Source organism: Agelaius phoeniceus, chromosome 1, assembly GCF_051311805.1.
Source record: "Agelaius phoeniceus isolate bAgePho1 chromosome 1, bAgePho1.hap1, whole genome shotgun sequence".
Taxonomy (NCBI): Eukaryota; Metazoa; Chordata; class Aves; order Passeriformes; family Icteridae; genus Agelaius; species Agelaius phoeniceus.
The window spans coordinates 392,283-417,871 of record NC_135265.1 but is presented as its reverse complement, the minus strand read 5'-3'; the positions used below and the strand labels follow the sequence as shown (position 1 = coordinate 417,871).

The following is a 25,589-nucleotide window of genomic DNA, read 5'->3' as shown; positions in this document are numbered from 1 at the left end:
ACAACGGGGGGTGACACGGGCGGTGCCAGGTGGGAATAAGAGCCGTGAGAGCGGAGCCAGCACTGGGTTTATTGGGGACAGGGGACAGGCAGGAGGGGGGGACACGTCCAGGACCCTCCTTGGTCACAGGGGGCTGGGGGGTGACAAGCAGGGCAGGCCATGGCAGCGTCCACCGGTGCCGTGGTGCCTGGAAAGGGGACACAGAGGGGGCTGTGATGGGGTCCCTGTGTCCCCTGTCCCTGGGTGTCCCGTATCCACCTATGCCCAGGGGACACGGAGGGGCTGTGACGGGGTCCCTGTGCCCCCTGTCCCCCCGTACCCACCCAGGCCCAGGGGACACAGAGGGGGCTGTGGTGGGGTCCCTGTGTCCCCTGTCCCCCATACCCACCTATGCCCAGGGGACACGGAGAAGCTGTGGTGGGGTCCCTGTGCCCCCTGTCCCAGGGTGCCCTGTACCCACCTAGGCCCAGGGGACACAGAGAGGCTGTGACGGGGTCCCTGTGCCCCCTGTCCCTGTACCCACCTAGGCCCAGGGGACACAGAGAGGCTGTGATGGGGTCCCAGTGCCCCCTGTCCCTATACCCACCTAGGCCCAGGGGACACAGAGGGGGCTGTGATGGGGTCCCTGTGTCCCCTGTCCCCCCGTACCCACCTATGCCCAGGGGACACAGAGGGGCTGTGACGGGGTCCCTGCGTCCCCTGTCCCCCCGTACCCACCTATGCCCAGGTGACACAGAGGGGCTGTGACGGGGTCCCTGTGCCCCCTGCCCCCTGTACCCACCTATGCCCAGGGGACAGAGAGGCTGTGACAGGGTCCCTTTGCCCCCTGTCCCCTGTCCCCATACCCACCTATGCCCAGGGGACAGAGAGGGGCTGTGACGGGGTCCCTTTGCCCCCTGTCCCCTGTCCCTGTACCCACCTAGGCTGGCAGCCCCCGGGAGAAGGCGAACATCCCGGGCAGGTACGGCGTGTCCCCCCCTCTGCCCGCCTCCTCCACCGCCCGGCACTCGGCCTCGTCTCTCTGCCGGATCTCCTGCGGGCACACAGGGGCTGGCACCGGCTGGGGACACGGCGGGGGACACCGGGGGGCACTGGGGACACCTCACCTTGGCCGCCAGGTGGTGGCTGGGGCCGCAGTTGTGGTACTTGTCCAGCACCTTGGGGACGTCGCCGGTGTCGAACTTGTAGCAGGCCAGGCAGATCGGCTTCCGCTGGGGACATGGTGGCATGTCACCCCTGGGAGCCCTGGGGACCCTCTGGCACCGACCACTGTCCCCTCTGTCCCACCCACAGCAGCAGGGGGGGGGGACAGCGGGTCTGCAGGAGGCTGAGGGGCTGGGGGACCCCTGGGATGGCCCCAAGGGATGGGGGACCCCTGGGATGGCCCCAAGGGATGGGGGACACCCAGGAATGGGCCACAAGGGTGGGGGGACACCCAGGGATGGGTCCCAAGGGATGGGGGACACCCAGGGATGGGCCCCAAGGGATGGGGGACACCCAGGCATGGGCCCCAAGGGAGGGGGACACCCAGGCATGGGGCCCTATGGGGGGATGTGCCACAAGGGATAGGGAATACCCCAGGATATGCCCCAAAGGAGTGGGGACGTGGCCCAAAGGAGAGGGACAGCTTGGAAAGTGTCCTGGAGGAGGGGACACCACTCCAGGATGTGCCCAAGGGAGATGGGAACACTCTGGGATGTGGCCCTGGGGAGGAGGGACAGCCCATGTGCCCCAGGGAGGAGGGACAGCCCACGTGCCCCAAGGGAAAAGGGACACCCCATGTGCCTCAGGGGAGGAGGGACACCCCACGTGCCCCAGGGAGGAGGGACAGCCCAGGACAGTCCCCAGGTGCCTCACCCGGCTCTCCAGCACCCGGCAGTGCCGCTGTGGCGCTCGCTTCCGACACGTGGTCTGTGCCAGGCCCAGGCGGAGCTGCACAAAGGTCCCCGAAGGGTCCTCCTGGGGGAACGGGGGTGGCAGGGCGTGGTAGGGCGTGGCATGGCAGGGCCTGGACCCCCCCCAGTGGCATCCGGACCTCTGGAGTGATTCCCAGACCCCACAGACTCCCAGGGAATACAGCCCCCAGTGAGACCCCGAACCCCAGGAGTGACCCCAAATGCTGGGGGAGACCCTGAACCCCCCAAACACCAACCCCTGAGAGGACCCTAAAGCTCCCACAGGAACCCCAAATCCCAGGCGGGACCCTGAACCCTGGGACGATCCTGAATGCTGGAAACCCTCAGGTACACCCATCCCAGGAATGACCCCAGGGTGGCCCCAAGGCTGGCACGTGCCCCAAAGTGGGGGTCCCTGGAGTCCTGGCCCTTCCCAGAGATGGGACAGTGTGCAGGGGCACCCCGGGATGGCCCCGGCTCCGGGGGCACCGGGATCAGCTTGGATCTGTTAATGAATAACCGAGCTCAGTCTGGCCAGCAGGGCCGGTCCTGGGCACCCCAGGGCACCCCGGCACTTTGCCCATTCCCTGTGGGACACCCGACCCCCTCCCCATTCCTGTGCCCATCCCGGATCCCAGTCCTGAACCCCAATCCCAAATCCCAAACTCACCTGCTTGATGATCCCATCCATCTGCCATTCCCTCCAGGACACCCCAATCCCCTCCCCAACCCTCTCTGTCCCTCCAGGACACCCCAATCCCCACCCCTACCCTCTCTGTTCCCCCTGGGACACCCCAACACCCTCCCCATTCCCATGGTCATCCCGGACCCTGAACCCCAAATCCTGTTGCCCCCATGCCCGATGACCCCGTTCACCCGTGCCCCCTCCAGGACCCCCCACCCTGACCCCCTCCCTGTCCTCGTGGCCACCCTGAGCCCCCAATAATCCTCGATCCCATTCCCAATCCCTGCCCACCCCCTCGATGACCCCTCCACCGCTGCTCTCTCCCGGCCACTCCGTCCCCTCCCCGTTCCCCCCGGGACCCCCGCGCCCCCTCCCCGTTCCCGTGGCCATCCCGGCTGCCGGGTGGCGGCTCCCGGTGCGGAACGCCGCTGCTGACCCGCTCGATGAGCCCGTCCAGCTCCCGCTCCTTGAAGAGGAAGTGCACGTTGCTGCGCCCGTGGAAATACTCGAGCACATCGCGCACCACGCGCCGCTGCAGCGGGGACTGCCCCGCGGCCACCGCCGCCGCCGCCAGGGCCGCCGCCAGGGCCAGCGGCAGCCAGCGCCACACCGGCAGCCCCATCCCGCCCGCAGCTGCCTCACGGATCCGCGGGCCGCTGGCGTCGGGCCGGCATGAGCCGATTTCCTGGGATCTGCCCCCAAATCCGCCCCCGGGACGGCCCCGCGGGTCACCCCCCCCCCCACCCCCGCCGCGGGGCGCGGGAGGAGGGGCCGGGATGGGATGGGATAGTGGGGTGGGATAATGGGGTGGGATAATGGGGTGGGGTGGCATGTGATAATGGGGTGGGATGGGATGGGATAATGGGGTGGGATGGGATGGGATAATGGGGTGGGATGGGATGGGATCGGTGGACAGACCCCGGGAATGGCGTCATGACCTGGGAATGCCATCCTGCCCTGGCAGCGCCCTGCAGCCCCAGAACGGCTCCTGCCTCCCGGGAACGGCTCCTGCCCCCCGGGAATGGGCTGCAGTCCTCTGGGAACGGCTCCTGCCCCCCGGGAACAGCTCCTGCCCCCCGGGAATGGGCTGCAGTCCTCTGGGAACGGCTCCTGACTCCGGGAATGGGCTGCAGTCCGCTGGGAACACCCTGCAGCCCCAGGAACGGCTCCTGCCCCCCGGGAATGGCTCCTGCCTCCCGGGAATGGGCTGCAGTCCCCTGGGAGCAAACTCCAGCCTCCGGGAATGGGCTCCTGCTCCTGGGAACAACCTCCAGTCCCGCAGGGATGGCTTCATGTCCCTGTCCCACCGCCAGTGTTGTCGTGTCCCACCGGGAGTGGCATCCTTACCCCCGAGAACGGGCTCCTGCCCCCGGGAATGGCTCCCGCCCCGGGAATGGGTTCCTGGCCCCCGGGAATGGGCTCCTGCCCCCCGGCAATGTTGTCATGTCCCACCGGGAAGGACACCCTGCCGCCAGGAACAGACTCCTGGTACCGGCCATGGGCTCTGGTCCCCGGGAATGGCTCCAGCCCCCGGAGCAGCCGCGAATGAGCTCTGCCCTCCGGGAACGGGGTCCTGGCCCCGGAAACAAGATCCTGCCCCCAGGGAATGGGGTCCTGCCCCCGGGAATGGGGTCCTGGCCCTGGAAACGGGATCCTGTCCTCCGGGAATGGGGTCCTGTCCCCCGGGAATGTGCTCCAGACGCTGGGAACAACCTCCCGCTCCTCCCGGCTGTCCTTGTCCGGGTATCCCCTCCCGGTAGCAGGACTGGGGGGGAGTGAGGTGCTGAAGGCCAGGGGGGTGACATCCGGAGGTGTGGGGGACACCAGGGAGAACCAGGGGGTGCAGCTGGCACGGGGGTGCACTGGGGGCACTGTGGGGTTACTGGGAGGCACTGGGGCTGTACTGGGGGACACTGGGAGGTCTGGGGAGCTCTGGAGAGCGCTGTGGGAGCACTGTGGGAGCACTTGGACTGTATGGGGGACACTGGGGACACTAGGAGTGTACTGGGGACATTGGGGCACACTGGGGACACCGGGGCTGTATTGGGGGACAGTGAGGGGACACTGGGGACACTGGGGCTGTACTGGGGGACACTGGGGACACTGGGGCTGTACTGGGGAGTCCTGGAGGGCACTGGGGAGCTCTGGAGAGCACTGTGGCGACACTGGGGACACTGGGGCTGTACTAGGGGACACTAAGGGACACTGGAGCTGTACTGAGGAACACTAAGGGACACTGGGGACACTGGGGCTATACTGGGGGACACTGGGCACGCTGGGGACACCGGGGCAGTACTGGGGAACACTAAGGGACACTGAGGGGACACCGGGGGGACGCTGGGGGGCCACTGGGGGGGCGGGGTCTCTCCGGCCCCTCCCCATCCCCTGTCCCGCGGCTCCGCTAGGGGGCGCTGCCGCCGGGCCCCGCCCCCCGACCCGGAACGGGGAGCGGCCGGACGCGGCCATGGCTGACACCACGACGTCACCGGCGCGCTGACGTCACCGCGCGCGTGACGTCACCGCGCGGCGGGGCAGCGGCCGCCCGTGAGTTTCCCGGGGAGGGTCCCGGGGGTCGCGGTCACGTGGCCCGGAGGGGGGGGGTGGCACGGGCCGGGGGTCGGGGGGGCTCGGGGTGAGTCTGGGGGGGCTCGGGGGTCTCGGGAACTGCCGGGGTCTCGGGGGGGAACACGCGTGGGAGCGGGGGTCCGGGGGTCCCGCGGGAGGGAGCCGGTGCTGGGGCGCACGGGGGTCACTGCGAACCCCCCGAGGCGCGGCCGGCACCGGGGAGAGCCGAGATCGCCGGGAGCTGCCGCAGGAGCCGCTGGGCCCGGGGGAGCGCGGCTCGGTGGCCCTGGGGCTGTTCCCGGCTCCCGAGGCCGCTCCCGGGGCTGTTCCCGGCTCCCGGGGCCGCTCCCGGGGCCATTCCCGGCTCCTTGGGCTGTTCCCGGCTCCCGGGGCTGTTCCCGGCTGATGAGGTGATTCCACGCCACGGCTCCTCCCGCGCCCCAGGGCTATTCCTGACTGCCAAGGCGAGGCTGTGCCGGGCTATTCCCAGCGCCCGGGGCTATTCCTGCCAGGAGGATGCTGTGCCGGGGCTGTTCCCGGCTCTCGGGGCTATTCCCGGCTCTCCCGGGGCTGTTCCCGGCTCCCGGGGCTGTTTCTGGCAGGACGAGGCTGTGCCAGGGCTATTCCCTGCTCCCGAGGCTGTTGCCGGTTCTCCAGGCGCTGCTGCACCGGAGCTATTCCCGGCTCCTGGGGCTATTCCCGTATTCCCGGCTCCCGGGGCTATTCCCGTATTCCCGGCTCCCGGGGCTATTCCTGGTTCCCGGGGCCCTTCCCGGCTGGACAAGCCGATGCTGTGCCGGGGCCATTCCCTGCTGCCGCTCCCGCTCGCTCCCATCCCATCCGATCCCGTTCCATTATCCCATCCCATCCCCTTATCCCATCCCATCCCATCCCATCCCATCCCATCCCATCCCATCCCGAACTACAACTCCCAGCGCTCCCGGCTCTCGCCGTTCACAGCCGGATCCGGCCCCGCTCGGCGCCTTCCGCACCCCAAATTCCGGGGGGAGGAGGAGGAGGAGGAGGAGGAGGACGGGGGGGCCGAGGCCGCCGGAGCCGCTCCGGGACTGCCGCGCTCCTCCGGCCCGGTTCCGCCGCCCTCCCGCCCCATCCCCGCCGCCCTCCCGCCCCATCCCCGCTCCCGCTCCCATCGCGGCTCTCCCGCTCTCGCAGGACCCGTCGCGGCCATTTGAGGGACTCGGTGGCGGAAGGAGGCCAGGAGGAGGCCGGGCAGAGGCCGGGGAAGGGCCGGGGAGCCGCGGGGAAGGAGCCCCGAGGAGCCGGAGGGGCCGCAGGGCCCGGGAAGGGGCAGCGATGTCGGCGGGGGGAGCGCCCCAGGTACGCGGGGGACTCGGGGGAACTCCCGGGGGATCCCCGCTCCTCCCCCCCCGCGGCCTTTGGGGGGATCCCCGGGGCCCGGGGCTTTTCCCGTGTGTTTTTCCTCGACCCCTGGAGCCCCCCAGGAGTTTTTCCGGGAAATCGGCGCATTGGGGACCGCACCCCCCTCCCGGCTCTGCCTCCACCGGGCTGCGGGAGCTTGGGGACACGAGAGGGACCCGGGAGGGCACGGGGGGCCGCGGGGGGTTCAGTGTCTCCGGAGAAGCAGGACTGGCTCCTCGGGACAGGTTCCTCCCTCGGTGCGGGTCCTGGCTGGAAAAGGAGCTGGTATGGGGGGTGGGCAGTGGGGATGGGGGGGACAGGGACCTGGTTTAGGGGTCAGGGATCTGGTCTGGAGGAACGGGGCTGGGCATCTGTTGTGGGGGAACAAGGATCTCGTTTGGGAAGGAGGGATCTGCTGGGGAAGTGGGGATTTGGTTTGGGGAGGTGGGGGTGTGATTTGGGGGAGCAGGGGTCTGGTTTGGGGTGGTGGGGATGTAATTTGGGAGAGCAGGGGTCTGGTTTGGGGTGGTGGGGATATAATTTGGGGGAGCAGGGGTCTGATTTGGGGAGCAGGGATGGGGGCTCCATCCTGGAGCGAGAAACCTCGTATTTGGGATGCAGGAATAGGGGCACGATCCCTGTCCTTGGCCTGTGGCCAAACCCAGGGAAAGGTCCCCAAACATCCCCAAATGACCCCAAAATGCCTCTGAGCCGCTGCCCCCTCCCCAGCCCGCCCACGCCCTGGATCTGCTCCCGTATTCCCGGCTGAGCCCGGCGCCGCGGGCCGGATCCCAGCTGGATGCCGTGGGCGCCGAGATCCCCTCGGATCCCTGCACAGGTGAGGGGAGGAGAGCATCCTGGGGTGGGGGCTGGGGTGGGATTTTCCGCACAGAACTCTGTGCATTTTTGTGGGGACTTTGAACTGGGATGATGAAAGCGTTCTGGGGATTCCCGGGGCTGGGAGAGGCTGCAGGGAAAGCCCAGAGCCCAGGATGGCTCCGTCCCAGCTCACCTGGAGCCGCTTCTCGAGGAGCAGCTCCTTGGCCCATGCCAGAGCCCGGCTCTCCCGGGATCAGCCCGGCTCTCCCGGGATCAGCCCGGTCCCAGCCGTGCCGGGCTCCCGACGGCGCTGCCCCGTGTCCCCCCAGGGTACCGGTTCTTTAAGCCGGGGGGTTTGTTCGGGATGAAGCCGCCGGAGGAGCCGTTCGGAGCCGCGCGGACGGGCCCGGAGGAGTCCAAGGCCCTGGGCAGCCCCTGCGCTGGTGAGTCTGGGGCTGTGGGACTGGGGGAGCAGTGGGACTGGGGGGCTCGGGGGCAAAGGCGGGCTGGGATTCTTTAGGGGCGTTCTGGGGCAGTTTAGAACATTTTGGGGCCGGTTAGGGGCTGCTCTGAGCCAGTTTAAAGACCTTTTTCAGCCATTTTGGGCCAGTTTTCAGCCATTTTGGCGCCATCCTGGGCCAGTTCACAGCCGTTCATGGCCAATTTGTGGTAATACTGGACCAGTTTGTGGTCATTGTAGGCCAGTTTTGAGAGCCAGTTTTGGCCATTTTGGACCAGTTTTTGCCATTCTGAGCCAGTTTAGACAATTTTGGACCTGTGTGTCACAAACTGGGGGTTTTGGGGGCCCTTTGGGGTGTCACACACCAGGAGAGGCCTGGGGAGTTGAAGCTCTTTGGGGTGTCCCATGTCGCCATGGTTCAGCAGTGGGGGCCCCACAAGGAAGGGGGGGCTGGGCCTGGGTCCTCCCCACTCGGGACAGCCTGGAATTCTCTGGCAGCCGGGCTAACCCCGGGATCTCTCCGGTGCAGTGGAGCCCGGGCGGGTGAGCAAGGTGGAGCCCGAGGAGAAGCCCGGGATCGGCGCCGGCTCCCTGGAGCTGTTCCCGGCCGCCGCGGGCGGCAGCTCCGGCCGCTGGTTCCCCGGCGGGCAGCGCGGCCCCGAGCCCCCCCGGGACCCCCCTGCCCCCCGTGCCGGCTGCTGGGGGGCCCAGGGGGGCGTCCCCGGCCCCTTCCGCTGCGCCCAGTGCGGGAAGGGCTTCCGGCAGAAGCAGAGCCTGGTGACGCACGAGCGCATCCACACCGGGGAGAAGCCGTTCCGCTGCGGGGACTGCGGCAAGAGCTTCAGCCAGCGGCCCAACCTGCTGACGCACCGGCGCGTGCACACGGGCGAGCGGCCCTTCCCCTGCGCCCAGTGCGGCAAGAGCTTCTCGCAGAAGGCCAACCTGCTGGCGCACCAGCGCATCCACGGCGCCCACCCCGAGGAGGGCAAGGCGCGGGCGCGGGCGCCGGCGCGGGGCTGCCCCGAGGACGCGCCCTTCGTGTGCCCCGAGTGCGGCAAGAGCTTCCGGCAGAAGCCCAACCTGATCACGCACCGGCGCATCCACACGGGCGAGCGGCCCTTCTCCTGCTTCCTGTGCGGCCGCAGCTTCAACCAGAAAACCAACCTGGTGACGCACTACCGGGTGCACACAGGTGAGCGGCCCTTCGCCTGCGCCCAGTGCGGCAAGCGCTTCACCCAGAAAACCAACCTGGTCACGCACCAGAGCACCCACACCGACCTGCGCCCCTTCCCCTGCGCCCAGTGCCACAAGTGCTTCAAGGACAAGGTGTCCCTCAAGGCCCACCAGAAGACGCACATCCCCCGCCAGCGCCGCTGCCCCGCGCGCGGCCCGGCCCCCGCCGCGCCCTTCGGGGCCGCGCCCGCCCTGCTGCCCCCCGCGCCCGCCCCGCAGGACCCCGCTCCCTTCGCCCCGCTCCCGCCCGCCCCCAAGCTCCCCGAGGGCGCCGCCGAGCTGTTCCCGTGCCCCGAGAAGGGCTTCCCCCCCCCCGCCCCCGGCCGAGCCCTCCTTCCCCTGCGCCCACTGCGGCGACGGCTTCTGCCCCAAGGTGCCCCTGCTGCGGCCCCCCGAGGCGCCCGCCGCGCCCTTTGCCCCCGGCCCGCCCCTCCTGGGGCCCCTGGGGGCGCAGCCGGGGCCGGGCGAGGCCGTGCTCTCCCCGGAAAAGCCCTTCATCTGCAATCAGTGCGGCAACAGCTTCGGGCTCTGGCTCGCCCTCGTCGCCCACCAGAAGAGCCACGCGGGGCACAAGCCGTGCCCCGGCGCCCCCCCTGCGGAGCCGGGCGCCGAGCAGCCCCCCGGGTCCCCCCCGGGGGCGCGGGCGGGCGAGGGCCGGCCCTGGCCGTGCCCCGAGTGCGGGCGGGGCCTGGCGCAGTGCGAGCGGGCGCCGCGGCACGGGCACGGCGCCGGCGGGCGCGGCCCCTTCCGCTGCGACACCTGCGGCAAGCGCTTCAGCCTCAAAACCAACCTGGCCACCCACCAGCGCATCCACACAGGTGAGCGGCCCTTCACCTGCGGCGTCTGCGGCCGCCGCTTCAACCAGAAGGGCAACCTGGTGACGCACTACCGGGTGCACACGGGCGAGCGCCCCTTCGCCTGCGCCCAGTGCGGGAAGCGCTTCGCCCAGAAGCCCAACCTGCTGGCACACCAGAAGACGCACCTGGGCCGCCAGCCCTTCACCTGCCTCGAGTGCCCCAAGCGCTTCAAGAGCAAATTGTCCCTGCGGGTGCACCAGCGCGTGCACACCGGGACCCCCGGCCCGGCCCCCGGCACCCTGGACCCCGCCGGGAGCCCCTTCCCCTGCGGGCTCTGCGGGGAGGCCTGTGCGGAGCACGGGGGGCTCCGGCCGGGCCATGGCGGCGGCGAGCGGCCCCACACCTGCGCCGAGCAGCTGCACACCTGCGCCAAGTGTCCCCACGCTTGTGCCGAGCGTCCCCACGCTTGTGCCGAGCGTCCCCACGGCTGCGCCGAGCGGCTCCACACCTGCCCCGAGCAGCGCCGCACCTGCGCCGAGCATCCCCACGCCTGTACGGAGCATCCTCACGCCTGTACGGAGCATCCTCACGCCTGTACGGAGCATCCTCACGCCTGTGAGCGACCCCACACCTGTGGGCAGCCGCAGCCTCAGCCCTGTGCCGAGCGGCCGCACCCCTGTGCTGAGTGTCCCCACCCCTGCGAGCAGCCCCACGCCTGCGGCAAGCGGCCCCACGCGTGCGAGCAGCCCCACGCCTGCGCCGAGTGCCCCCGCGGCTGCGCCGAGCATCCTCGCACCTGCGCCGAGCATCCCCACCCCTGCGAGCGGCCCCACCCCTGTGCCGAGCGGCCCCACGGCTGCGCCGAGCAGCCCCACGCGTGCTCCGAGTGTCCCCACGCGTGCTCCGAGTGTCCCCACGGCTGCGCCGCCGAGCGGCCCCACGCCTGTGCCGAGTGCGGGAAGCGCTTCCGGCAGAAGGTGAACCTGGCCGTGCACCTGCGGACGCACACCGGGGAGCGGCCGTTCCGCTGCGCCGACTGCGGCAAGGGCTTCAGCCAGAAGGCTCACCTGCTGCGGCACCGCCGCACCCACGGCGCCGGCCTGGCCCCCCCCTGCGCTGCCGGCGACCCCCTGGCCAAGGGCCCCGAGCCCCCCGCGCTGCTGCTGCCGCCCTGCTCCCGCGGGGCGCCCCCGGCGCGCCCCGACAGCCCCTCGGGCGCCGCCGACATCCTCCTGCAGCTGATGCAGGACGAGCCCCCGCCCGGCCCCGGCGCCGCCCCGGCCCCGGTGCCCCCCTGTAAGTGCCCCGGGGGCGGCCCGAGCCCCCGGGCGCCGGGGCTGCCCCCGCCGTGCTGCTGCGCCGCCTGCCTGGCCCCCCGCCCTCCCGAGCCTCCCCGCGGGCAGCTCTGGGCCAAGGCCGGCGGCTGTGCCCGCGCCTTCGACGAGAAGCGAGTGCCGGGAGCGCCGGAGCGCGAGTGTGGCGAGGAGAAACCGGCCCCGTGCCCCGGCTGCCTGTGAGCCCCGGGACCCCCCGGCCGCCTGCGACCCCCACGCTGGGACCTGCGCTGAGACCCCCCCACCAGGACCCCCACCCTGCCCCAGCCGCCTGTGATTCCCCACACTGGAACCCCCAGTGAGACACCCCCAGCAAGGACCGGCCCTCGGCTCATGGGGTCACCCACGGCGAGCCTGGAGGAGATGGAGCCCAGGGGACAGAGCCAAAAAACGGAGCCGAGGGGACAGATCCAGAGGGACGGAGCCGAGGGGACAGAGTCAACGAGATGGAGCCAGAGGGGACAGAGCCAAAAGGATGGAACTGAGGGGACAGAGCCAAAGGGACGGAGCTGAGGGCTCGGTGCCAAGGTGATACTGCCAGCCAGATTCAGCACTGGGACTTGGAGGAACCTCCAGCCGAGGCTGTGGGGCAAAGCAGAGCCAGGCTGGGACATGGCACATTCCTGGCTTGGGAAGACACCAAAGGGCTGGAGGAGCCAGCTCCAGCCACACAGACCAGGAAGAGCTGGGCACAGTGGAGTTGCATCCACTGGAGCCAGACTTGGGACAAGAGGGGCCCTCAAGGGCTCCCTCTGCTTCCAGAACCTTCCAGCCTGTTCCGGACTGGATGGCATTCCCTAAGGACATGCTGGGATGGGAGGCTGGGCCCGCCCTGCAGCGGGCTGACCCCTGGGGTCCCCAGTGCAGCTCCATGCAGGGGGCTGGGAGCACACTGGGCAAACAGCCAGGAAAAGGAAAAGGGACTGGAAGGGCTCAGCTCTGCTTCCAGAAGGGCCCGGAGACGCCTCCGGTGCCGGGGGGATGGGGGGCAGCTTGTGCTTCTGCTTGCTCTGGGTAACTGCGCGCTTTGGGACTCGATATCCGGATGGGGAAGGGTGACACGGGGGGGCCGCTGGGGCCGGATCGTGGTGGTGGTGGTGGTGGTGGGGGGCTCGGGGGGCTTGGCTGGGGTTTGTGTGGCCTCTCCCCGTCCCCCCGGTGTGACAGAGCCGGGGATCCACGGTCTGGGCAGAGCTTCGGCCACAGACACCGCTGGGAGCTGCCCTTGCTTCATCCCAAAGGGAACCGGATCCTGTGACGGGACCGACACCGGGACAGCCGCCCCCAGAGCCCCGGCTGGGCAGGGGGTCCCGCCCCACTCCCCTTCCCCAGCTCTGCTCTCTGCAATTCTATTTTTTGAGGTTATTTAAAATAAAAGCTTCTGATGGCTGCGGGGCTCCAGGTGCTCTGTCTGGGACTGGGCAGGGGGCACAGGGGTCTCTCTGCAGCCTCAGTCCAGGCCTGAGCCCCCAGAAAGGCTCTGACCATGGCCAAGGGACCACCAGGGACACTGCCATAGTTCTGTCACCACCTGGACACTGCCAGAGCTCTGTGACCACCAAACCTCACCTGGACTCCAGTTGAGAGCTCAGCAATAGGGTGGCCGACCCCAGGGTCACTGTCACATCCACGGGGGTGGCACCAACGCCCCCAATGCTCCCTGGGGAGATTGGGGGGGGGGGGTCTCATGCTGGGGCTGGGGTCACTGGGGGGACCCACTGGGACACAGACCCCCTGTGCCCCCTGTCCCAGGTGTGTGGCTGTGCTCTGGCTGGGGACACGCGGTGCCACCGGTGTGGGTTCTAGGGGGTTTGGGCACAGGGGCTGCAGGACCCGCGGGTGTCCCTGTCCTGGGGCGGACACGCGGTTGGGGACCCTCCGGGCTGGGGACACCTGATGCGGGAGCCCCCTGGGGCTCCTGGATCCCGGGGGTCACCGGGCCGGTCCCTCGGGATTTGGGGGGGCCCATTCGGACGGGGCCGTGTCCCGAGGGGCCCCGTTTGGGGCGGGGGTGACGCTGCCGGGTGGGCGAGCAGGGCCGGATCCCGGCACCCACTGGGCACAGCACAGGAGCCGGATCCCGGCACCTGCCGGGCACAGCACAGGAGCCGGATCCCGGCACCCGCCGGGCACGGGAAGGAGCCGGATCCCGGCACCCGCCGGGCACGGGAAGGAGCCGGATCCCAGTACCCGCCGGGCACGGGAAGGAGCCGGATCCCGGCACCCGCCGGGCACGGGAAGGAGCCGGATCCCGGCACCCGCCGGCCACGGGCAAGGAGCCGGATCCCGGCATCCACCGCACCGCAGAGCCTCCCCTCGCCCGCTGCCCCCCCAGTGCCCCCAAGGCCCGGTTCCGGCGCTCTCCCCCCTGCCGGTGCCTCCCTCCAGCCCGGCCCCTTCCGCCGCCGCCATCGGCCCCGCCCGGCGATGCAGCGGGTGAGCCCGGGCCGTGCCCGGGGCCCGGGGTGCGCCGGGGGCGGGGGGGCTCCGCGGGTCGCTGCGGAGGGCTGGGGGGGCCGCCGGGGCTGTCCCGGTCGGGATTAGCGGGGCTCGGGCCCCCAGAGCCCGGGGACCCCCACGGGGAGCGCAGCGAGGGCGGCGCCGCCGTCCCCCTGAGCCCCTCGCTGTCCCTGCCAGGGGGTGACCCCCGAGGTGACATTCGAGGAGGTGGCCGTGCGCTTCTCCCCCGAGGAGTGGGCGCAGCTGGCGCCCTGGCAGCGGGAGCTGCACCGACAGGTCATGTGCGACAACTACGAGATGGTGGCCAGCCTGGGTGAGGGACGGGGAAGTGGGGCTGGGGTGACACGGGCTGGGGGTGCCATGGGGCTGGGAGTGACACGGACAGGGAATATCACGGGCTGGGGGTGCCATGGGGCTGGGAGTGACACGGACAGGGAATATCACGGGCTGGGGGTGCCATGGGGCTGGGAGTGACACGGACAGGGAATATCACGGGCTGGGGGTGCCATGGGGCTGGGAGTGACACGGACAGGGAATATCACGGGCTGGGGGTGCCATGGACAGGGAGTGCCACGGGCAGGGGGTGCTATGGGCAGGGGGTGACACGGGCAGAGAGTGACACGGGCAGGAGGTGCCATGGGCAGGGGGTGGCAGGGGGCAGGTGACACGGACAGGGGGTGCCCAGGGCTGGGGATGCCATGGGACTGGGGGTGGCACGGGCACGGGGTGTCATGGGACTGGGGGTGCCCAGGGCTGGGGGTGCCACAGGCTGGGGGTGCCCAGGGTTCCGGGTGCCAAGGGGCAGGGGGAGCCACGGGCAGGGGGTACCACGGGGCGGGGGGTGGCACGGGCTGGGGGTGCTCCGGCCCCCCGCCCCCAGCTCAGCCCCCGGCCTGGTGACGTTCCCGGTGACCGTGACCCTCCCAGAGCGTGGCGGGGGCACTGAGGGTCCTCTCTCCCTCACAGACCCCAACTCCACGTTCCCCCACATGAAGGAGGAGTCGCACGGGGGGGCTCCCTGCGCTGGGGGGCACAGCGGAGATAGCGACAGCACCGACAGCACCGACAGCTGTGAGTGACCGGGACACCCCGCGGGGACACCCTCGGGCTGGGGGGGTCGCTGTGGGACCCGGGGCTGGCCCTGGTCAGAGCCCCGGTGTGACACCCCTGGGCTGGGCTGGTGTCGCAGGGGTGGCCGCGGGGCCGGCGGTGGGTCCGGGACTCCCCCACGGTGACGCCGTGTCCCCAGCAGGTGCCTGGAGCGGCTCTGACACCAAGGATGACGCCGGGGGACGCTGGCAATCGGGCTCCGGTGTCCCCCGCTCGGGCTGCCGCGACACCGAGCGGAGGGGCCGTGCCGGGGCCCTGCCCCGGCCGGTGCCGGCGGCGTCGGGGCTCCTCACCGGCAGGAGCGGCGGGGCCGAGGCACTCCCGGGCCGGCCGTACCTGTGCGGCACCTGCGGCAAATCCTTCCGGCACCGCCGCAGCCTCCTGGCGCACAAGAAGCTGCGCCGGGGGAACCGGGCCCGGCACGGCTGCTCCGAGTGCGGCCGCAGCTTCTGCCTGCGCGGGGACCTGCTGCGGCACCGTGACTCGCACCGGGAGCGGCCCCCGCGCTGCGCGGGCGCGGCGGGGCCGGCCGGGGAGCGGCCCTTCGTGTGCGGGCGCTGCGGGAAGAGCTACAGCTGGCGGGAGAGCCTGGAGCTGCACCTGCGGCAGCACCGCGCCCACCCGTGCCCCGAGTGCGGCCGCGTGTTCCCGCACCGCGGGCACCTCTGGCTGCACCGCCGGGGCCACTCGCGCCAGCGGCCCTTCCCCTGCGCCCGCTGCGGCCGCACCTTCGCATCGCGGGCCAACCTCAGCTCACACCGCAGGACGCGCCGGCAATGCCGGCCCCGCAGCCTCGGGCCCCACGGGGACGGGGACCCCCGCAGGGACAGGGACCCCCGCGGGGACAGGGACAGGGACAGCGACAGGGACCCTCAGGGGGACGGGGACAGCCACAGGGACCCCCGTGGGGACAGGGACAGCCTCAGGGACAGGGACCCACTCAGAGACAGCAATAGGGACCCCCGCGGGCACAGGGACAGAGACAGGAACCTGCTCAGGGACAGGGACCCTCTCAGGGATAGGGACATGGATAGGGACCCCTGCGGGGACAGGGACCCCCATGGGGACGGGGACTCGCTCAGGGACAGGGATAGGGATAGGGATAGGGATAGGGATAGGGATAGGGATAGGGACAGGGATAGGGACAGGGACCCCCGTGGGGACGGGGACTCGCTCAGGGACAGGGACAGGGATAGGGATAGGGATAGGGATAGGGATAGGGATGGGGATGGGGATGGGGATGGGGATGGGGATGGGGATGGGGACAGGGAGCCCCGTGGGGATGGGGACTCGCTCAGGGACAGGGACAGGGATAGGGAGCCCTGTGGGGACGGGGACCTGCTCAGTGAGAGGCACCCCCGCAGGGATGGGGCCATGCTGGGGGACAGGGACCCCCTCGAGGCCAGGGACCTGCTCAGGGCTGGGGAAGCCCTCGGGGACGGGGAGCTCCCGGCGGGTGCCCAGCGGTAGCCGCGGGAGCGGGGCCATCCCGGTGCCCCGGTGGGTGGGACCCCGCCGGTGCCACGCCCACCCCGGGGCGCCCCCGGAGGCTTCTGGAACCCGGGGACTTCTCCGTGTCCCTTTGGACCTTGGGAAATTCCTCAGGGACGTTTCTCCATGTGCCTTTCACACCTCGGAAAGTCTCTCCAGGACACTTCTCCGTGTCCCTTTGGACCTTGAAATGTCCTCCAGCGCTTCCCAGTTCTCCCAGACCCTGGAAATCCCTCTGGGAGGGTTCTCCGTGTTCCCTTTGCACCTGAGAAAATCCCCCGGGGATGCTTCTCCGTGTCCCCTGGGGCCTCGAGGTATCCTCGGACCTTGGAAAATCCCTCTGGGATGATTCTCCGTGTTCTCTTCAGATACTGAAGTACCTTTGGATCCTGGAATGTCCCTCAGAGGCATTCCCAGTCCCTGCCAGTCCCACCAGTGCCCTGCCCCGTGTTTGTATTTAAGGCCAGCAGTTTCTTTAAGTCTATTTATTTTATTTTTTTCTATGTCATTTCTATGTCATTTATTATCATTTCTGTTTTATTTTATTCTATTTAAGTTATTCCAGTTGTTATCTTCTGCTTAGTCCAGTTCTCCTACCCCATTCTGCTCTTCCTATTCCATTTAATTCTATTTCTTTCTATTCTATTTATTCCCTTTAATTAGGAGGAAGGGCAGGGAGGGAGGAAGAGGAAGGGAGGGAGGGAGGAAGGAAGGAGACTCCTCTGGGCTCTTTGTCGCAGTTGAACCATGACAGGCCTCTGGTGACAGCAGAGGCCACCACGTGTCCCCTCAGTGTCCCCCCTTCCCCAAATAAACAAACGCCAAAAACCGGAGTTAATGTGGAAATGAGTAAAAAATATAGAAATGAGTAAAAAATGTAGAAATGAGTAAAAAATGCAGATGAGGCTGTGTGTGTGTGGGGGGGGGGAGGACCCACCGTGGGGCTGGGGGGGATCCGCACACCTGGGGGGCACCTGCAGCCCCCAGCTGCTCCCAGTGCGGCCCCCCCGGGCACGGAGCTCCCCTCCCTTCCCAGCGAGCCCGGGGCCGCTGGCACTGGGAGCACTGGGAGCACTGGGAGCACTGGGAGCACTGGGAGCACTGGGAGTGTCCCCCCGGGCGGATGTCACCGAGCAGGGGACAGATGGTGGCGTTCCCAGGGGAATGGGGACAGGCCCCCCCACCCGCGCTCCATCTGCCCACGGAGCTGGGAGGGGAAACCGGGCCAGGGCGGCCCCGCGGAGATGGGACACCGCCGGTGTCACCTGTCCCCAGGAGCCGCGTCCACGTCGCTTTTCCGCCGCTCAGGGCTGGGCAGCTCTTTCCAGGAGGAAAATTCCCCAAACGCTCCCGAAATCCCAGCCGGTGCCCCCCTGGTGCCACCTGAGGCTGCTGCCAGCGTTCCTGGCGGTGTCACCCTGTCACCTCCGTGCCACCCCCGGCTGTGGCTTTTTTGGGCTGTCCCAGTTCAACGTGCCGGGAGCCCACGTGGAGGAGCCGCCGGAATCGGGGTCGGCAGGACGGGACACGAGGGGGAGGTGCTGGGCCCGCTCCTTTGTGCTCGGCGCTCAAATAACCAGGAAAATTCCCCAATTTCCCTTTTTTTCTCCTTTCAGATAAGATCACGAGGCCGGGAGCCGTTTTCCCAATTAAATTCCTGAAATTAGAGCGGAGCCCGGAGCGCGGGGGGGGTTGGGACGCTGAGGTGCCTCCAAGGACGGGAGTTTGTGGGGCTGAATGTCCTGAATTCCTAAAAAAAATGGGAATTCCATCCCTGGATCCGGGCTGCGCGGGGAGGGAGAGGCTGGACCCGGCTCCTGCTGGGACCTGCGGGGCTCCGGCTGCCGGGGCACCCCCGAGGGCTGGAGCAGGTCAGGGAGGACAATTCCCCTTCTGCCACATCCTCAGGGCCACACGGTGCCTGTGCCCCGCAGCAGCGCTCCCAAGGGAGCCCAGTTCCGAGGAAACACCGGCTGTGCTGCCAAAAACCAGAGGAAACGGAACTCCGGGACGCCAGGGCGCGTTAGGAGCAGGAATTCTGCTCCCCTGGTGCTAAGGGGGTTTGCTAACAGCTGGGTGGGACCTACTCCTGAATTCCAGCGGATCTGAGGGATCAGGGGGGCCTGGAGGGAATTCTGGGGAGAAGCTGCGATCCCCAGAGGGCAGGAAATGGGAGCAGGGGCCCCAAAGGATGCAGGGCATCCTTTCCTTTGAAGGGGGAAGTGCAGAAAAAGCTTCCCAGGGCGGGCCTCAAAGGTCCCTCGGGGTCTGGGGCTCTTCTGGGAGCTCCCACCCGGGAATGGGCTTGGAATGGCACAGTTTGGAATGACCCTGCTCTGGAATGGGCTTGGAATGATCCCAGCTGGAATGGGTTTGGAATGGCACAGTTTGGAATGGTCCTGTCCTGGAATGGGTTAGAATGGCACAGTTTGGAATGATCCTGCCCTGGAATGGGTTTGGAATGGCACAGTTTGGAATGATCCTGCCCTGGAATGGGTTTGGAATGGCACAGTTTGGAATGATCCCAGCTGGGAATGGGTTTGGAATGGCACAGTTTGGAATGGTCCTACCCTGGAATGGGTTTGGAATGGCACAGTTTGGAGTGATCCCAGCTGGAATGGGTTTGGAATGGCACAGTTTGGAATGATCCCAGCTGGAATGGGTTTAGAATGGCACAGTTTGGAATGATCCCAGCTGGAATGGGCTTGGAATGGCACAGTTTGGAATGATCCCAGCTGGGAATGGGCTTGGAATGGCACAGTTTGGAACGATCCCAGCTGGGAATGGGTTTGGAATGGCACAGTTTGGAATGATCCCAGCTGGGAATGGGCTTGGAATGGCACAGTTTGGAATGATCCCAGCTGGAATGGGTTTGGAATGGCACAGTTTGGAATGGTCCTACCCTAGAATGGGTTTGGAATGGCACAGTTTGGAATGATCCCAGCTGGAATGGGTTTGGAATGGCACAGTTTGGACTGATCCCAGCTGGGAATGGGTTTGGAATGGCACAGTTTGGACTGATCCCAGCTGGGAATGGGCTTGGAATGGCACAGTTTGGACTGATCCCAGCTGGGAATGGGCTTGGAATGGCACAGTTTGGAATGATCCCAGCTGGGAATGGGTTTGGAACACCACAGGGTTGGAATGGGAAGTGGCCCGTGCAGTGAAAGGGGGGATTCTGGACAGAATTCCCCGAGGATGCCAAGGGAAGCTTTGGGGGAAGCTGGGGCAGGATGCCCTCGCTGGGAAGCAATGGTGGTGGGAGTGCTGCAGTAACTGGTGGCTGAATTAGTGAGGAAAGGGGATATTGGAAAAGGAAATGTCCCCCAGACAGGATCCCAAACCAGCTCTCCAGACCATCAGGCTCCCAGGTGGGGATGAGGAATCCCCTGGCGAGGACCGAGGGACTCATCCTCAGCTGAGCCCCTGGCTGCAACTGATGGGGAAGGAAAAGGAAAATTTGTGATTGATGGGGAGCAGCTTCTTGGCTGCTGAGCTCCTGCAGAGCAGAACTGGGAGCTGCTGTGGGAGGAAGGGAAGAGGCCTTTGCTCCAACCTCTGCCGTTCAAATCCAGATAACAGGGGGGGCACTCCAATTTCTGTCCTGCCCCAACGCCCAGCCCCTGCCTGCAGAGAGATCTGTTGGGAAAATTGGGTGCTCCGAGATCTCTCTGGGGTGGGCAATGCAAAAACACCTGGACCAAAAGGCATTGAGGTGTTCATGTTTCAGGGATCAAAGGAGGCAAAGGAACACCGGGGGCTGCAGGGAATGCTGTGGCCATGGGGCCTGGCTGATCAAAGGGGGCCCGGCTGCTGAGGGCCCAAACAGGGGAGGCAAACACCACCTTCTGTCCAGGGACAGGCAGGGAGAGCTGTGGGTTATGGATGGAGTGTGGGTCAGACACTGCCCAGCAGTGCTGGCAGTAAAAAGCAGAGTGGGGAGCAGACTTAAGGGTAAAAATATACATATTTTTTTAACCAGTTATTTATTTATAACTAATATATAGTTATATATTTATATATTTATAACCGGTTTTAACCAATATATATTTAAACCAGTTTTATAGTTATAGTTATAGTTATAGTTATAGTTATAGTTATAGTTATAGTTATAGTTTAGTTATAGTTATATTCATAGGTATAGTTATATTCATAGGTTTATTTTATTTTATTTTATTTTATTTTTTAATTTTATTTTTATTTTTATAGAATATATTAAAAACAGTATAATGTTTTTATAGAACAGTCCCAGGCACTCCTGCAGCCCTGGCTGAACCTGGCACACCCTGGCTGTGCCAGCAGGGTCACAGGCGCTCCCTCCTGAGGGGCTTGTTCCTGTGTGGTGTTTCCCCCCACAGACACTTTTGGCTGCTGGGTGTGTGGTGTTTCACCCCACAGACCCTTTTGGCTGCCTGGGTGTGTGGTGTTTCACCCCAGAGACACTTTGGGCTGGCTGGGTGTGTGGTGTTTCACCCCACAGACACTTTTGGCTGCCTGAGTGCTGCAGCTGGGCACTGGGGACAAGTCCAGGCCTGCAGGAGCTCTGGTGGTGCTGGGATGGAGCTTCCCCCATAACAGGGGCTGCTCCTCAGGTTTCCCTGTGGCAGAGAAGCTTTGAGGTGAAGGTGAAGGAAAGGAGTCGGTTCTGATGGAGGGTTTGGATCCAGAGCTTTATTCTGGCCTCTGAATGCAGCACCAGCTCCAACAGAACTCCCTGAGCCCGTGGCTGCTGCTCCTTTAACCCCAGGGAGAGGGGCAGGGAAGGGGCAGGGAGGCACCAAGCAGGGACAGGAGGGGAGGGACAAAGGGACAAAGGACACCTGGATGGCCCAGTGCCCCCCAGGGGTAGAGGGCATCCTTTGGATCTGCCAATCCCTTCTGGAATGCCAGGGCTGACAGACAGTGCTGGGAGGGGAAGGAGAGGTGACTGACACACCTGGGAGGGAATGATCAGGGCAGGGACCCGGGTTCTGGGGTAAACCCTGAGATCACACTGCAACACCTGTGAAGCACAAAGGAGGAGTTGGCCAAAATCCTGCAGACCGGGGAATCCTGCAAAGGGCAGAAGTGTCTGCAGTGCCCGTGTGGGGCCCAGCAGGTGGGAGAATCCCCAGCAATTCCTGGGAATCCCCGGGCTGACAGAGCAGCTGGAGAAGCTGCTGGGAAAGGGACCCTGCAGCAGCACCTGGGATGTCCTGGGACAACCCCAAATATCAGTGCTCAGCACAGGCAGCCCCGTGGCTGGGAGCCTCAGAAAACCCAGCAGGTGATTGGTGACCTGGTGTGGGCAGGTAACTGCACAGTTAATGAATTACAGAGCTGAAACACAGGAAACACATTGGGAAATAGAGAATACAGTGGTCAGTTTGCAAAGGAATATAATGAGCACAAGTACAGCATGAATTAATAGATCAGTCACTGAAAAATGTGATTTGTTTGCAGATAATCCCAAGGAAGGCAGAGGCCCCTCCAGGGCTGGCAGAACAGGGAATTCCCAGGGGATCATTGGCAAACTGACCTTGCAGAGCTGCCCAGGCAGGAGGGAACTGGCACCTTTTGGGGTTGGGACATGGCCAGAAACTCCCCATGCCCCACTGGCACTGAGGGAAGGCTCAGAAGTGCTGCTGAAATTAATATTTAATTGCGCTGGGGCTGACTCTGCTGAGTCTTGTGAGATGCTTGGTTATCAGCAGATCCTCGGGGCTGTTTATTCCGGGAAAATCAGGGAATCTGTGTGTGAGACAGGGGATGTAAACAGGAGCTCCTTCTGTGCTCAGCACACATCATGGCTGGGAGGAGAAATCCCCCAGTGCATCCGGCCAGGTGAGGAATTCCTGCTGTTCAGTGCTGTGCTGGTGTGAAGGAGTTTTATTTTACCAATTTTTGGTAACAAAACGAGGCCATGGGGGCAATAAAATCTGGCCATGAATTGCAATCCAGTCAGCTCCAGTGCAGCAGGGTTTTGGGGACCTGGTGGACAGCAAAGAGTTAAAATGCCCGGAGCAAACGTTATCTGAGACTCTGATAAGGGGCACTGCTGCTCCATCAGGTCATTCCCAGCTCCCTCGGGCCATTCCCGGCTCCCGGACCTCAGCACTGGGAGCAGCCCCGGAGCCCCATCCCCACCCTGGGGTGTCACAGCTCTGGGGTTTGCTACAGCCCAAACCCAAATTCCCAGAGCTGCGGGGTTGAACGTTGAATTAAACATTGAACATGGAACATTGAACATTGAACATTGAACATGAAACATGGAACATTGAATATTGAACATGGAACATGGAACGTGAGACATGAAATATTGAATATTCAACATGAAACATTGAACAGTGAACATGAAATGTGAAATGTTGGACATAGAACATCGAACATTGAACATGGAACATGAAAAATGGAACATGGAACACTGAACATTGAACATGGAACATGGAACATGGAACTGTTGTGGTGTGATGGCACACCTGGGGAAAGAACCAGGATGACTTGGACAGGCTATTACATCACACCACAACACGGAACATTGAACATGAGACATGAAATATTGAATATTAAACATGAAACATGAAACATGGAACATTGAACGTGAAACATGGAACATGAGACACGAAACATTGAATATTAAACATGAAACATTGAACATGAAATGTGAAACATTGAACATGAAATGTGAAACATTGAACATGAAACATGGAACATGGAACACTGAACATTGAACATTAAATGTGAAACATTAAACATGGAACATGGAACACTGAACATTGAATATGGAAGGTGAAACTTGGAACATGGAACATTGAACATTGGACATGGAACATTGAACAAACATGGAACATGAGACATGAAACATTAAACACTAAACATGAAACGTTGAACATTGAACATGAAGCATTAAACATTGAACATGAAGCGTTAATCATTAAACATTGAACATTTCCACCAGGGCTCTCACCCCAATCCCGGGAGCCTTTGGTTTGGTTGCTCTCTTTTTCTTTTCCTGGGAATGCCAACGCTCCCCGGGCACAGAAAATGGAACCCAGGAGCTGCAGTGGGGCAGCTGCTGATGGGTTTGGATGAGAAAAGCCAGAGCCAGATGAGATCACGGCTTTTAGGCGCTTTTAGTGACTTCTGCGGTTTTGCAGCGGAACTGAATCAACACCCTGTGGATTGCTCCCTTTTTTTTTTTCTTTTTTTTTTTGTTTGTTTGTTTGGTTTTTTTTGGTTTTTTTTTTTAGTTTTTTGTTTGCTTTGTGGTTTTTTGGGGGTTTTTTGTTGTTGTTGTTCGTTTGGTTTTTTTGTTTGATTTTTTTTTTCTTTTATAATGATCTGTTTGTAGCAGGTCGAACTTTCACTTTTCCTTTTACAGGAACAGAAACCGAGGGGACTTTTAACCGCCCCCATCATCACTTGTATTACAGTTTATTGATTTTGGTGATTTGTTTGTGTTTTCATCCAGAGCAACTTGTTAGGAGACCAAATATTAACACAATTATGTAAAACAAACCATTTTACGTGTTGTTAGTTTGGTTTTTGCTGATTTTATTTGGCCTTTTTACTGGCAAAGAGAGAATAACGTGAGAAAAGCTGTAATCTTGTGGGTTCATGCTTTTGTTTCAACCGATGAAGAATCAGAAAATCCAGCCAAACTGGGAGCTGGTGGGAGAATTGATGCATATTTGGGATCATGCAGACCTGTGTTAACCTTCCTAGGCCTGCCTAGAAGGATTTAAATTTATGATGATTTGGGTAATTTAAAAAAAAGTATTAATGAGTGAACGGAATGATTTTAACAGAAGGAAACCCCAGAGGGGGGATGGATGAAATGCAGAAAATCCTTTTAGCAGCTCTCGAGCCCTGACACCATTTTTGGAAACACTTGTACTCCCACCTGAGCACGTCTGAGGTGCAGCTGGGTTTCCTGCTGCGTGTCCTCAGAGGGAAGCGGGGTAAGATTAAAATCCTGTATTTTCTAATGGTAATTATAGCTCTGCTCTGCACCTCACGTTTCCAAACTGTGGGTGCAGCTCCCTCCAGCACGATTGTAAAGGGATGGGATGGGGCAATTTCCCACTGAAATTAAAAATGGGGAGGGAAAGAAACAACTAAGTTTGAAAAGGAATTAATTTTATTTATAACCTCAATGGCAATAAAGCCACAGTTTTTGTGTCAAAATTAAATCCGAACTGTGATCTCTGACCCCTGGAGAGCATAGGCCTGAAATAAAAACGTGCATATCTTATATGAAAAGGTTTTTCATAGTTCTATATGAAAAGGTTTTGTGTTTTGTATGAGAACTTTTGTATGTGAAAAAATTTACATGTTGGACCCACATCCCACGGGCACAGAGCTGGGGAAGATTTCAGCTCCCTGGGCTCCTGACAGCCCCACAGCTCCTCCTCACAGCCCTGAGCCCCTCGGACCTCCCTGAGCCCCTCGGACCTCCCTGAGCCCCTCAAACCTCCCCAAATTGCTCACACCTCCCCAAATTCCTCACACCTCCCTGAGCCCCTCACACCGCTGAGACCCTCAGAGCTCCTGAGCCCCTCACACTGCTGAGCCCCTCAGATGTCCCCAAATTCCTCACACCCCTGAATCCCTCACATCCCCAAAACCCCTCACACCTCTCCAAAGGTGAGGGGAAATCCTCACCCCCAAATTCCTCACAATCCTGAGCCCCTCACACCTCCCTGAGGTGCTCAGCACCTCCCCAAATTCCTCACATCCCTGAACCCCTGACCCCCTGAACCCCTCACACCCCTGAGACCCTCAAACCACCCCAAATTCCTCACCTCCCCGAGCCCCTCACATTCCTGAACCCTTAAACCCCTGAGTCCCCCACACCCCACAATTCCTGACACCCCTGAACCCCTCACAGCTCCCTGAACCCCTCACAGATCCCTGAACCCCTCACCCTTCTGAGCCCCTCAGACCCCCTCACCCCTCACTCCCTGTCCCTCTGGAGCACCAGCCCCCCGTGTGCCAGGGGTCATTGTCTGGGGGGGGCAGAGGTGCCCATACACCCCCTACACCCCACACACCCCATACACCCCATACACCCCATACACCCCATACACCCCATACACCCCATACACCCCTACATCCCATACACCCCATACACCCCATACACCCCATACACCCCACACACCCCACACACCCCATATACCCCATACACCCCATACACCCCACACACCCCACACACCCCATACACCCCATACACCCCATACACCCCATACACCCCACACACCCCATACACCCCACACACCCCATACACCCCACACACCCCACACACCCCATACACCCCACACGCCCCACACACCCCACGCACCCCATACACCCCACACACCCCATACACCCCATACACCCCAT

The 25,589-nt window shown here is 63.9% G+C and overlaps 3 protein-coding genes across 3 annotated transcripts; 2 read left to right on the top strand and 1 right to left on the bottom strand.

The window, feature by feature from the left end:
- Nucleotides 1-50: 50 nt before the first annotated feature.
- Nucleotides 51-3,579, bottom strand: RARRES2 (retinoic acid receptor responder 2). Its single transcript, XM_054628751.2, has 5 exons — nt 3,017-3,579; nt 1,858-1,959; nt 1,107-1,211; nt 920-1,033; nt 51-187 (listed from the first exon to the last, which is right to left on the bottom strand). Exons 1-4 carry the CDS (start codon nt 3,410-3,412, stop codon nt 920-922), a joined length of 717 nt encoding a protein of 238 aa, XP_054484726.2. The 5' UTR covers nt 3,413-3,579; the 3' UTR covers nt 51-187.
- Nucleotides 3,580-4,447: 868 nt separating this feature from the next.
- LOC129117637 (uncharacterized) lies at nt 4,448-11,827 on the top strand. The gene is given in 6 exon segments (XM_054628414.2): nt 4,448-5,124; nt 6,319-6,483; nt 7,255-7,363; nt 7,674-7,787; nt 8,334-9,345; nt 9,347-11,827. Coding segments are annotated over 5 exon segments (3,264 nt in total). The 5' UTR covers nt 4,448-5,124; nt 6,319-6,459; the 3' UTR covers nt 11,352-11,827.
- A 322-nt stretch (nt 11,828-12,149) lies between these two features.
- Nucleotides 12,150-25,125, top strand: LOC129126643 (uncharacterized). Its single transcript, XM_077190447.1, has 6 exons — nt 12,150-12,182; nt 13,205-13,633; nt 13,806-13,941; nt 14,595-14,699; nt 14,878-15,894; nt 25,118-25,125. Exons 1-6 carry the CDS (start codon nt 12,150-12,152, stop codon nt 25,123-25,125), a joined length of 1,728 nt encoding a protein of 575 aa, XP_077046562.1.
- The last annotated feature ends 464 nt before the right edge of the window (nt 25,126-25,589 follow it).